This window comes from Mixophyes fleayi, chromosome 2 (assembly GCF_038048845.1).
Source record: "Mixophyes fleayi isolate aMixFle1 chromosome 2, aMixFle1.hap1, whole genome shotgun sequence".
Taxonomy (NCBI): domain Eukaryota; kingdom Metazoa; phylum Chordata; class Amphibia; order Anura; family Limnodynastidae; genus Mixophyes; species Mixophyes fleayi.
Genome location: NC_134403.1, coordinates 145,774,743 through 145,788,403, shown reverse-complemented (window position 1 = coordinate 145,788,403; position 13,661 = coordinate 145,774,743). Strand labels below are relative to the sequence as shown.

At 38.6% G+C, this 13,661-nt stretch overlaps 1 protein-coding gene across 2 annotated transcripts in view; it reads left to right on the top strand.

Annotated features, from left to right (window-relative positions):
* The window catches only part of GAS6 (growth arrest specific 6), a 65,510-nt gene that overhangs the window by 19,507 nt on the left and 32,342 nt on the right, over nt 1–13,661 (top strand). For both annotated transcript variants that reach the window (XM_075200167.1, XM_075200165.1), the window contains 2 exons: nt 8,433–8,555; nt 11,301–11,423. In XM_075200167.1, coding sequence (XP_075056268.1) covers nt 8,433–8,555; nt 11,301–11,423 — 246 coding nt within the window. The remainder of the gene's footprint in view (nt 1–8,432; nt 8,556–11,300; nt 11,424–13,661) is intronic.

The following is a 13,661-nucleotide window of genomic DNA, read 5'->3' as shown; positions in this document are numbered from 1 at the left end:
TAAATAGCACAAACATATTATGCAGGGCTTTACATGTTTAAACATTCACATCAGTCCTTGTCTCAGTGAAGTCTACAGTCTAAATTCTCTACCACACACAGCCAGTAACATTAACCTACCAGTATGTTTTGAAGTGTGGGAAGAAATCGTAGGTAAACTGTCCAAATACTGTAGGAACATACCAACTCCACAAAGATGGTGCCCTGGCCAGAAGAATCCATGGCTCCATGACACCTATACAAATTCTAGAAATGGTTTCTAGTATATAAATATGCCTGAAAAGTGAATGTAACATTGTTTAAATGGGTCTGAGGGCTTCTTCTAGCCCATGTGAGGGAAGGATACAATAGTGTTATGCCCTGTGATTAAGTAAGAGGGGTTTATGCATCAGTAAGATGTGGTACCAGCAAATATGCATCACTGCAAATCACAGTGATACATATTTATGTACCGCTGAAATGCATCATGTTGGGTCTACTCTAGGAGCCCCGGCGAAGTAATCCCTGTTATGTGATTACTTTTTCCTGCTTACTGGCAGCTTGGCACTGCTGGGGAAAGGAAGAAGTGCTATGCACTTCTACTGTATTGGATTCTGCGAAGCCAGAGAGGCTTCAGAAGAATCCCATAGGAAAAGACAGGTAACGTCATCCTGAGAGATGGCATTACCTGTCTGCGCAATGCAAAGCTTATCAAAGCTTCATGCTTTGCTGGACATCGCAGTCCCCATATTAATCTATAGGGACTGCGATACTGTGCGGTATTTGCCTAAACCAGTGTTTCCTAAACCCAGTCCTCAAGTACCCCTATCAGTGCAGGTTTTCCAGGTCACAAATGAAATAATTATACCACCTGTGGATCTTTCAAAATGTGTCAGTCAGTAATGACTATAGCAGAGACATATGTAAAACATGCACTGTTAGGGGTACTTGAGGACGGGTTTGAGAAACACTGGCTTAAACGGAGGAGATTTCTGTGAATTCTCCTCCGTTAGACAGTTGATGTATGGCAGCTATACTTAAAAGATGCAGAAACAGCTGTTTACGCATCTTTTAAGTGTCAAATATGCTTGCTGCATAGATAGACCCCAGAGTGTTTTAGTTCAGGTGAACAAACAGAAACTGCTACTTATGTAGAGGGTGGTTAAGGGACCAGCATTACTACATATTTGTCCATCCATGAACAATAATGGAGGAAAAAATACAATGACAGAAAAACACACATGCTAAAGACAAAACATAAAATTGCACTTGCCTCATTTATTTTCATGCAATACCTCTACATGCATCCTTTTATAAATAAACAGCACAAAGTGTGTCTACAAAATATTTGTGTGTTTGAGGTCTAAGGTAGAGATGGTTCTCTAGTTTGCCAAAGTTTGGAAAATTGCATGAAATTCTCATACTTTTGATAGATGTTCGTTATGATCACATATGACCTACACAATAGCACATCTTACGTCTAGCGTTTTCGGCTCCTGTCTGCCATAGGGAACCAATGAAAAATCATAAGTGACCTGCGAACAATCTGTGGCCATCGAACCAGACCAGTGCGAATAAGTGTTTAACTTGTTTGATCAACCCTAGTGTTAGGCAAAAAGTAGACTGTTTGTATGCTTGTTTATTTCTGCTCTTCCGTAGAGGTGCTTAATCTTTAATGGAAAGTATGTACATAGAGGTATCTGTCTGAACATCAGATTTTGTTTTTCCTAATCTGTACAGCAGCCCCAACAAAATAGACATCCTGTTGTATAAATACATCAATGCTACAAAATGCTACAATATTACAAGCACAAAGAGAGTATAAAACTTAGGTTAGATTTAGAAGCTTTTATTATTCCCTTCCTCTTTGGGTGGCAAATATTTACCTAAGATATGGTGCATTTCTTTTTTACTTCTCTCTCCTCCTATTTGTTTGTCCGACTCCTGACCATATCCCGGATCTCTGTATAATGTGCAGTAGAATATTATGTTATTGGCTATTACTTGTCTATGCGGTCTTCACAATGCAGAGGTGGAAAACCACTACTTGTGCTTCTGTATTTTTGCTTTCACACATGACATTGCTATGGAATAATTTATAGGTTTCAACAAGAAAAGTGCATTTGTTATTTCTGTAGTTTCTGCTACGTACAATTCCTGTATATCTGACCAACAGACCACAGTCTCTTAGAACTAATAAGTGCATAAGATTTGTATTCTCAAAAAAAGATTTTGAATGTTATTTTTAAACAAAGCTAGCACATTTATTTTACTGTGCAAAAAGCACTACATTTGCAACTGTATCATTTTCAAACTCTTGTGCCATATAAAGATTCTGATAGTTGATAGAATGCAAGATATAAATAACATATCAATGACACTATGTTTTGTGTATTACAGTTGAATAATATTTTACTTATAAATGATTCTGCAAAACACTCTTTGATATGACCACACTCATTCTTGGCTGCAGTGCAAACAGTTAATTGTTTCCCAGCACTGAAAACATTTCTGGACCTGTGCCCAGGCAATTGTTCATGGAGTACAATAAAAATACAAAGGTGATCAGTTTATTTTGTTTTTACACACATTTTTTCACTTCATTTCACAGCTTGTTATACTCCAGAGTTTACAGGAATTGGTAAAGTAGAGAGTGCCTTGATTTAAACAATTATTTTGTAGCTAAATCTTTTTAGTTTACAAAACGTGATCAGTGATGTTCACTAAAACTCCAGACATCCAGACCTCTCTAGCTTTGGCACTAATAGTGAACATGTTGTCGCTGGAGGTTTTTTTTTATACTTCCCTTATAGGAAACACCTTTGATCTAGCGTTAAGAAAAGTTTAGATTTTAATGATGGATAAATCTTGTCCTTTGGTATATAATTGGGAAACTGAACCATTTCTGAGATATTTTTTTTATCTGCTTTGTAACTGGCTGGCATTTGCAGCATTCTTGCTTTGTTCATGGCTCAGTGGCAAGCTATTTTTTGTCTGGTCTGAGGTCCAGATGATAAAAAAGTAGATGTTCACACAAAAAGGTTGATTTACAAGTTTCCCACGACAAAATAAGCACTGCTGTGGGAGAGCTGCTCACAACGCTTTAGTTACATTTTGTGCTCTGCTAGGCCAATATGCCCTAAATTAGTAAGTGTCATTATGTTGCATTGCCCAGCACCCTTCCTCTTTTGAATAGATTAAAAAAAGTTAAGAAACTAAAGTTTTCATACTGCTTCCATACAGTGTTGCCTAAGACCTTAGCCTTTTATTTTTAACTATTTATTTTGAAAAAATAGCAATCATGTACAGATAAGAGTCAACAATTAGTACATTTGAGGGGCGAGAGACAAAAACAGAGAACAGTACATGTCATGAGTATGTGTCAATGAAGCTAAAAATATTTGAATAGCAAATATATAAAGTAGGCAGAGGTTGACAATAAACCAACAGGTAAGTATACAATTGTCATCTAGAATACTCAAGAAACTATAACATTTTATAACAATATAATGGGGGGAGGGGGCACTGGTCGCCACCGAGATTGAAAGAAAAAGAGAACACACTTCCCAATTATCCCCACAGTTCCCTATCCCTATCTTTCCTTTTTAAGAGGAGAAACAAATAAATAGAAGAGGGGCAATAAAAGTTTCAGAGGGGGATTACTACTTAGATTCTCTGGGAAGAAAAACAGCATCAAAAGTTCAGAGTCAGGCTGCTTATGAACCTAGGGAGTCTGTTTAGGAGGAAGGAGTTGGAACAAGAGGTATGTGGTTATAAGTAAAGCCAAGGGGCCCAAATCTGGTGAAATTTATCATGCTTATCATGCAGATGGTATGTAATCTGCTCCATCCGGGCAATAAACCAGATATAGGTTCTCAGGGCCGCCAGAGTGGGGGGTTCAGCTTGTTTCCAAGACTTAGCTACTAGGCATCGCGCAGCAGCCAGGACATGGGAGGCCAATTTTGCAGACTGTCTATTATCATCCATCAAAGGGTAACAGAGAAGAAAGGACCATGGATCTTTCCGGACAGGGCATGGAAGGAGGGAGGCGAGGAGGGCCCTAACTCGATCCCAAAAGGAGGATATTTTAGGGCAGGACCACCAAATATGCAAAAAGAAGCCCATCTGGCCACAACCCCGCCAACATAATGGAGAACTAGAGGGGAACATTTTGGTGAGTTTGTCGGGTGTGTAGTACCACCTATAGTATACTTTATATGCGTTCTCCTTCACCGAAGTGGAAATAGAGCTGGTGGCAACTTGGTCTCTTATGATTTCCCAATAATCCTCCTCTGGGGGGGGGGCCCAGATCCCTCTCCCACTCCCTCTCATGCCTACCGCTCGGAGGTAAAAGTACATTAAGAATTAAGCTATAGATAGAGGAGATCATGCCCCTACTCAAGGGTGAGGAGAGACATAGAGATTCAAAGGGAGACCTAGGAGGAGGGAGAGGAGCCCCCCCGAGGAGAAAGCCCACAAAGTGTCGTGATTGGAAGTACTCGTAAAATTTAGGATGGAGACTTGGCTATTTAGAGCGTAGGCTATCCCAGGAGATGAAGGCCCCCTGAAATAACAGGTCTCCGACAAATCGAACTCCCGCAGTGAGCCAGGGGCTATAGAAGGCAGCGGAGAGCCCAGGAGAAAAGGCAGGGTTACCCCAAAGAGGTAGAACAGTAAGGGAGGACACCGGAATCTTGATGTGGGGTTGGCAAGTCTCCCATATTGCAGCTGAAAATAGTAGGGTAGGGCATTGGGAGGTGAGAGGAGATCTAGTTTGTTTTGAGAGACCCCATATACAGGACAAAACTGGAAAATTGAGATAGGCGGATTCAATGTCAACCCACGATAGTGCCGCGGGGGGGGGGGGGCAAAGGAGGCTACGACCTGGCTCAGATGAGCTGCCCAATAGTAAATTTTCAAATTCGGGAAACCCCTACCACCACCTCTGGTGGGTCTCTTTAAGAGAGCCAGCTTAATCCTGGGAGACCGGCCGTTCCAGATAAACTTAGAGAGACATTTTTGGATAGATGACAGATCCGAAAGGGGGACTCGGATAGGAAGGGTCTGGAAATAATAGAGGAGCTTAGGAAGGAGATTCATCTTGACAGAGATGATCCTGCCCAACCACGAAATGATCAGTGAGCGCCAGGAGAGCAATTCAGACTTAATCTTAGCAAAGAGGGCCGGGTAGTTCTCCCGGTAGAGGGAGTCATAGGAGTCGGTAATGAAGATGCCTAAGTATTTAATTTTCTTTCTCTGCCACAGGAAGTTAAAGCGGGAGGTGAGTACCAGTCCTTCTGGGGAGGGAATATTAAGCAGGACAGCTTCCGATTTCGTAATATTGATCTTGTACCCTGAGAGGAGGCCATAATGGTGTAATATGCTAAAGAGTCCAGGGAGAGACTTCTCAGGCTGCAGGAGAGTCAGAACGACATCGTCTGCAAAGATAGAGAGCTTACTCTCCAGATTCCCCGTCCGCACACCCAGTATGTTCGGGCAGGCCCGGATAGAGGCCGCAAGAGGCTCTATAACAAGGGCAAAGATTAGAGGCGACAAAGGGCACCCCTGGCGTGTACCATTGGCTATGGCGATAAGGTCGACCTTAGCCTTTTTTTATGTTCTTTGAGTTAGAGTTGCACATGAGTGCATTTCCAACCATAAACGTGTCTTGACGCAACTTGCATCAGTATTTAGAGTGGCACATATCTTGCATTTGCATCCCATAGTGTTTGCAGAGGTGGATCAGGAGTCTTAATGTGCAAATGCTGTTCAGTACAAGTGTGCACGGGCAAGTTAAAATATGACAGCTCAAAGGGGATTGCTTGAGTTACTCTGATCTTGAAGTATGTTGGCTACTAGACATGAGTTTGCACCTACATAAACTGGATGCACATTTTGGATTTAAGGATGATTGCTGCATATTTGCTCCAAACACATTTTTATGATGGATTTAAGGTTACGTATATCTTGAGATGCATTCAACTCAAAACACAGATGTGAAAATGCAAGTGTGCAGATGCATCTCTGCTCGTAGGCATTTTTACATGCACCTCTAAATCAGAGCCTGTCATGTGCAGCTTAATCATTAACTGTTGCATTTTAGAGGCATCTTATTCAATCCATGTGTGTTTTTCTGGCAGATTTGCATATTGTCAAACCATTTATATGATTATTTTTCTAATCTGAATATCAGTGCATGAGGCTGACATTAACAAAAAATTAGTTACCAAATGAATACAATTGCTTGCAATTTATTGTTCAGGAGCACATGTGTTCCCTGCTGTGCTGGCCCAGGTAAAACTAAGGAGAAGGGAGAATTAGGATGAGGCTGCAAAATTTATGAATCAAATTCTAGTTTGGAATGCTTTGGATGGATGTCCCTTTTTCCCCATAAAACACATTTCCATAGTGTGCATGAGCATCAAAAATGCATGCTCATACGCTTATATCTAGTTTGCGCATAGTTGACTTGATCCTCTTATGCCTGGAAAACCGGAGTGGGGGCGACATTTGCAACATAATTAAATGTTTACATATCCCCAGATAAGACTTTGCGGGTACTGAAGGTCTGGTGCAGTGATATGCACTAATGACGATGACTATTAGCAGCACTATCTAGCCGCCTCTAATTGGCTGCCTGTTGACCCTCTCCAGTTGATTAAATCATCATCATCATCATCACCATTTATTTATATAGCGCCACTGATTCCGCAGCGCTGTACAGAGAACTCATTCACATCAGTCCCTGCCCCATTGGAGTTTACAGTGTAAATTCCCTAACATACACACACAGACATAGATAGAGAGAATGGGGTCAATTTTGATATTAGCCAATTAACCTACTAGTATGTTTTTGGAGTGTGGGAGGAAACCGGAGTACCCAGAGGAAACCCACGCAAACATGGGGAGAACATACAAACTCCACACAGATAAGGCCATGGTTGGGAATTGAACTCATGACCCCAGCGCTGTGAAGCAGAAGTGCTAACCACTAAGCCACCGTGCTGCCCATTAAATCATTAAATGAAATCATTATTATTGTGGGTGGCTATGTTATATCAAGTTGTGGATGTGTGTTTGTATTGCATAATATTTCCATTTGGGTTACTACAGGATAAAAGATTCCCATAATTTTATATTGAAAATGCGACTTTTGCATTTATTAACGGTCAAAAGAATATTAGTTGTGTTGTCCAAAAAAAAACCCAAGGACTTTATACACAGAGAAAATTAAATGTCACAAGGATGCTTTTAAACTTTTTTTTTTTTCACTTAAATGTTATTAGATTTCTCAAGGACAATCACTTACATGAACACCCTTATTTTTCACTGTCATTAAAACATGTTTATGATTGCATGCTTTGTCTCTATACATCTATCTTCCTGCATCTTTGGACTAGTCTTCACATGCCCAGATTTACCTCCTTTATAAAATAAAATAAAATAAATTCCAATTGTTTTCTTCTGTTTAACATTTCATTGCAGCAAAACTTGAAATTCTAGTCCTTTCAACAGTGATAAGTCATCATATGAAATGTATAGCTGCAAAGATAAAACAATGTAATCAAATCTCTTGTTTGAGGAGGTACAGGATGTTTTCTGAAATGCAACTTTTTCAAGGACTTTCTAAATATGTCCAGTACCAGCGTGTTCACAGTAATTTTTACAGACACATCCTTGGGGGTGTGCATAGGGAGATAAGGTTACGTCATGTTTGATTTCAAAGAGTGGAAACGACACAAATATTTTGACATGTTGTACATGAGTGTGTGTTCGTATTTTATGCTGTTATTGTTTTTTTTATTTTTTTCCCTTTAATGTCATAATGAATCTGTTTACTCAGGAAATAATTTCTTTTCGCACCCTGCCACATTTCTGAGGAAGCCTGTCCCACATCCAAATATAATTATTATTATTATTATAACTATCTTCTTTATTTTTTATACTTTCCTTGCATGTTTACATACCACAATTTAAAATATAGACAAATAGGTCTATATTTTAAATATATTTTAATTATTTATTTTAATATGTTTTTTTGTTTGTTTGTTTTGGAGTTGAATTTCAGTGGATCACAACATTAAACATCTACTTTAGATCGTACATTGCAGTAATATGAATGCTAAGATGTGGTTCCATATCCTATGTCTAGAATTAAATATTCTATCACTGATTGAGAAGAGTCAGGGAGTATGATAAAATGATGTACTCATTGAAAGCCTTGTATACTTACATTTGCCTGTGTGTACATTTCAGGCAAGTAACTAATAATTGTGGTAAAGTCTATGTAAAAAAAACCACTAGTGAAACATATGTTTGAACAGCTTGTTAATATTTTGTAAAATTGATCTATTTTGGTTAATTAATAGGTTGCAACGCGTTTGTTTTTGGGATATGAAAAGTAGCTGTTTACCATTTGCTAAAGAGGAAACATTTTTTTTTTCTTCTGTACAGATCTACGTGATCAGTGTTCTTCAAAACCCTGTTACAGAGCGGGTTCAGATCTTTGCATAGACCTGAGGGGAGACTTCTTCTGTAGCTGCAAGAAAGGATGGACAGGAAAAACATGTAGCACTGGTATGTAAGCTTTTATTATTCTCCATATTATTCTCCTTCTGCACCTAGGACAAAATTGTGCAACTGAAATGCAGGTCAACATGATGCAAACCAATCTTTAAACATGGATTTTATTTTCCTTCATAGCCTTTTTTTTACTTTTAAGTGTTTCTTGAAAAGTGCGTATCATGAAATGAATGTGGGGTAGTGCATGTGAGTAAAGATGGTGACATTTGAAAACACTTAAGCTTACTGTACTTTAGATGCCTATTGATTTATTCTAAATCAGTTCAACATGTCTTTTGGTTTGTATTAGTAAGCTCATATTTATCTGATAAATAAGCCTTTATAGTCGAGCACTAATGGTGATTACTTTTTATTTAAGCAAGATGTCCACCCTTGCACTTCATTTATTAGGAAAGCCCTCCTCTCTCCAACTATTAGAACAATCTCCTACCTTTAAAGAGATACTATACCCAGCACCTCTCTGGGAATATCATTTTACCCTTTTATATATATTTTTTTTAAATAAAAGCAACAAAATAACCCCATAGTTTTACAGAACAAAGACAGTTATTGTCAGTGCTTATCCTTAACTCTGCATATCTGTGTGTGTCTAGCAAAATGAAAACATGAGGTATTAGTTCATATTTTGGTCAGAAGCCTGCATCCCAGTGTCAAGGGCACCTCATTGTGTGCAGGTCCTACACTGACCTATATCATTTAAACACCAATAAAATGCAGTTAAAATCAGATGCACTCGCCTCCCAGGTACAGGGTTTAATGCTAGGTACACACTGGATAATTTTCCGACCGGCGTATAATCTACAACGACTTTATCTTAGACCGAAAGCCCGATCGCTCGGATGATTAATGCTTACACACTAGTCACATTTTAGACGATTAATGAAAGACCGACCGTCCGAGCAGCGACTTTTCACAGCCATATTGTTGTTGGCAAAGATTTGAATTTTGTACACACTGAAAAGACTTATGAGGTCCATGTAACGATATCCCCAAGAAATTTAAATAAAGGGCAGAGCATGTTCAATAGTACCCACCACAAGCCTCATAAAAAAAAGCGAAGGTAACACGTTTTGTTTTCTTCATCCACTCGTTAGCACATGTACAGTGTACGTTCGCTCACAACTGCACATCAACAATTTTTTTTACTAATATGGATACTGTTGAAGAACAACAAGCAACTGCTCTTTTTCTGCTCGCTGTGGAAAGAAGACTGCAAGTACAGATCTGAAGGGAAAGAGGAGAAAGAATAGATCTTGTTGTACCAAAGAGTGGTTCAAGAGGAGAGAAAGTTATATTATTATGTAGACAGACAAATGCAATACACATATTTTGCATTTTTATGAATTTGTATTGAGTGTACAATAAAGGGGACAAAGGGTTATAATTATAGAGGCAAACATAAGCAATTCACATGTAAATAAAATGTTTTTTTATAACACTACACTGACAAAGTATTATAATTAAACTGACAGACATAAGCTGCACGCATAAATGCAATAGATAACTGCTATTGCTATACCGCTAGAAGCACTTAATTACCAAATGAGTGACGTGCGGACACTGCACCATGTGGGACAGGTACAGTCATCAGAAATTAACATACACACGCCCCCAAAGGAGTCACAGCTCGTTGATCGATCAGAAACTTATACGCACTACATGATCGTTCGGTGATTGGTCGGAAAATATTAAACCGTACGACCAACCAAATGAGGTGACAATCGACACTTTGGAATGACTTTCGACCATCGTGTCACTATACACACTAACCCAACTTCTGACCGGTCGTATGTTATTGGACGAAAAGGCTCCAGTGTGTACTTAACCTTACATCTAGCGAGGGCTGGCTTGTGAGCCACACCCAAATGAGCCTTAAATAGGCTTGATGGACAGCTGCGAAGACATCATAAGGCAATATTTTGAGACAAAGCCAGAGAAAAAATAAGCCTGCACTCAGTATATCCCATATTTAGATCTGGTACCACCTGCATGGCAATATAAATGCCCATATTTTTACAGAACTACTACATTATTAAATAGACATAATGATTGAGTGTGCCGCTATGTGACTGAATGTAAGAATGAGTGAATAACTATGAATTGTGTGTAGCTATAAAAGCTGGGTACACGCTACAGAAAATTACTGCAGATACGATTTCTGCAGTAATTTTAGCGATTTTTACCAATGACTGAAAGCTCCGATGAGCATGCCAATTAATGCGTACGCACTTACATAAATTGCCTTCAGATCTGAGCTCTTCATCTCTCAAAACTATTTGCAGAAAAGATTGTGACTCTGCGCACAGTATGAAGATCTGCCTACAGTGCTGGTCGTGAGCGCATACACAGTTCCATACTTGCCAGACAATCGTCCAGTTTATAACACGAGATCAAATGATACAATGGACTTTGGTACAATACAGCAAGATAGTGGACACTCTAATGTGATATTTGAACAAACAGTTGTTTATCGTGTGATTGGTGCAATAATTTGACCTGTAGTGTGTACCCAGTTTAACAGGTAGCTGATTTCTGTTAGTAATTTAATAAAAGTATAGTTGATAATCTTATGGAAAGTTTAAATTAAAACTTGCACTTTGACTCCATTATTTACACAATTGTTATTTTTGAAAATGTCTGAAGATATCGTAGTTAAGAAATATATAAACTGTAATTTTCTCTAGTTGTATGCATGAAACACCCAGTGCAGTGAGCTCATACTTCTTGTCATTTCTGCAGACGTTAATGAATGTGCTGTCCTGAATGGAGGCTGTTCCTACAAGTGTGTCAACAAACCTGGAACATACCACTGTATGTGCCAGAGTGGCTATCATCTTCTTGCAAACAATAGAACATGTGGCGGTAAGGATTAACAATATACTGGGTAGCAGCAGATAATTCTGGACATTGTTAAAGAAGATGTTTTTATTATTGAACAAATCGTATTAACTGCTTCTTACATTGCAGCAACACACAGCTCTCTGTCAGTTTTTTATTAGCAACTTATATTCTTCTAACACTTCCACTTTTCAACTATTTATCATGAGGGTACCATCTTTTTTTTGAGTTCCCAAATCTATAGATGGTTGAGAGATTTCATTGTTTCATCAGTAGCTTTAAACCACACCTGCTTCCACGACCACGCTTTGGGTCATTTAGAGGTGTTTGACTGGAATCTTCTTGTGCCATTTTGTGGATCTTCTAATTGAAGGTAGAAGTGCAACTACTTGCTGTAGCTTACCAGAATGCCTTGCTTTATATGAACTTTCCATTTAGTACTTTTTTCCTTTGGATCACCTACACAGGCCTTGTTTCCAAATATTCTAATATGTTGCAGGTGACACTCCCAACTGTTTGTTTGGAGTTTCTTCTGTAGTCTTACTGAGTAAATGTTTTTTGTCATTACTACTTCAGCTAAATATGTCATTGCATATCTGCGTCAAAACGCATATTTCACCTGCTTTCACAGAGAGCAATAGTTCTTTCTCTCTGCCATCATGTTTGGAGCTGTATAGTACTGTGGTCTAGAACCCAATTCCAAACTTTTTCAAGACGCTTGTGTCTTACCATTTGTACTATGTATTTGGCCCATTATCGGCACATAGTATCTTCAGCATCCTATCCTTTTGAGTTTCTTCGGTACGTCATCCTTGCTATGAAGTAGCTAGACTATGGTGTTTTTGACTGCTCATTGATGAATGTGAGAAAATACTTCTTTCTTCCTTGGGTCTCAATGCTCATTGTTCCACACACATTCATGTGTATTAACTCCAGAGGTGGTTCATTGTTACTGCTTTTTTTGTAAAAATGATTTCCTTGTCATTTTACCTTTTTGAGTAGCTTGTGCATTTCATCATCCAACTGCACTGATCAATTTTGATACCATCATCAAGTTGCTCTTTAGCTAGATTTCATATTGCTTTGGGGTTCCTGTATCTGAGATGTCTGTGCTCCATACGGATGCGGTTGGCATCCTGGTTGGCAGTTTTCATCACATTTGAACTTCAGCTGGTAAAATTCAACATTGATTTTTTTTTTCATCTGCAAAAGTATGTGTGTGATAATATTTGTGCATTTCTTTGTCAACAGCGGACTTTCAAGATTAGGTATATACAGTATAAATATTTTACTGGTGTCTTTCTGGTGATTGTAGGGGAGACTGGGCAGTGCTGGAATTCTTTCCCTAGTTTTTTCTTTGTTCATTACTGCCCATTAGCTATGATGAAAATGATCAGTCTTCGTTTTGTAAGAGAAGAAGCTTTTAGTGTTAGCTATATGACACTTGGCTGGAATTAATACACCATGCATGCTTTGTTGATGCAGCCACATTGGTATTAAATGCAGCCTTAATACCTGAACTGTTCTCCTCTTTTACATCACTTTTAGAGTTTTATGTTATTCTGCTTATTTAGCTGAGTCATTCCAGGTTTCCTAACACTCTAATCAACCTTTTAGTTGAAAATATTTCTTGTATACAAAATCTTCATGTGTCTCATGCGGCCGACTATAGTTCTTAACTCAGTCTTGTGTCGTTAATGCTTATTATTAATGGTAATTTGTTGTGCTCTGTTTTCTGCTACTGTGTATCCATAAGCTTACCATTGACATTCTAACATGAGCTCATTGTTTTGTTGAGCATCAAGTGCAGACACCATTTATAGATGTCTGGGAGACCACTCAGTAGCAATGCTGCTACATGGAAGATTATTTTCTCAAATACTGTGTTGCTCCTCTACCATTTCTAAGGTACTCCTTATATAGTCCTACATATGTTGGCCCTTAATCGTCTTTGTTTTCTACTTAAATACAAATTATTATTGCTGAGTTTTTCTCTCTCATGCACATTTTCTAGCTCTCTTCCCACTTATCTTTTGCAGCTTCACATTTGTATATATGAACAATTGAATCATCTAAAGCACAATTTAAGTATTATGCTAATAGTACTTTGGCTTTTTGAGCTTTCTCGATCCAGTCATCAGGTAGTGTAATAGGCCTCTTAGGTACATTTTCTACATGAGCAGCACTTTCTATTGAAAACCTTGACTGGAAGTTCTGGTTTGTCGGAGCCAAACTTTATTAACAACTTGGCAAAAGTACAAT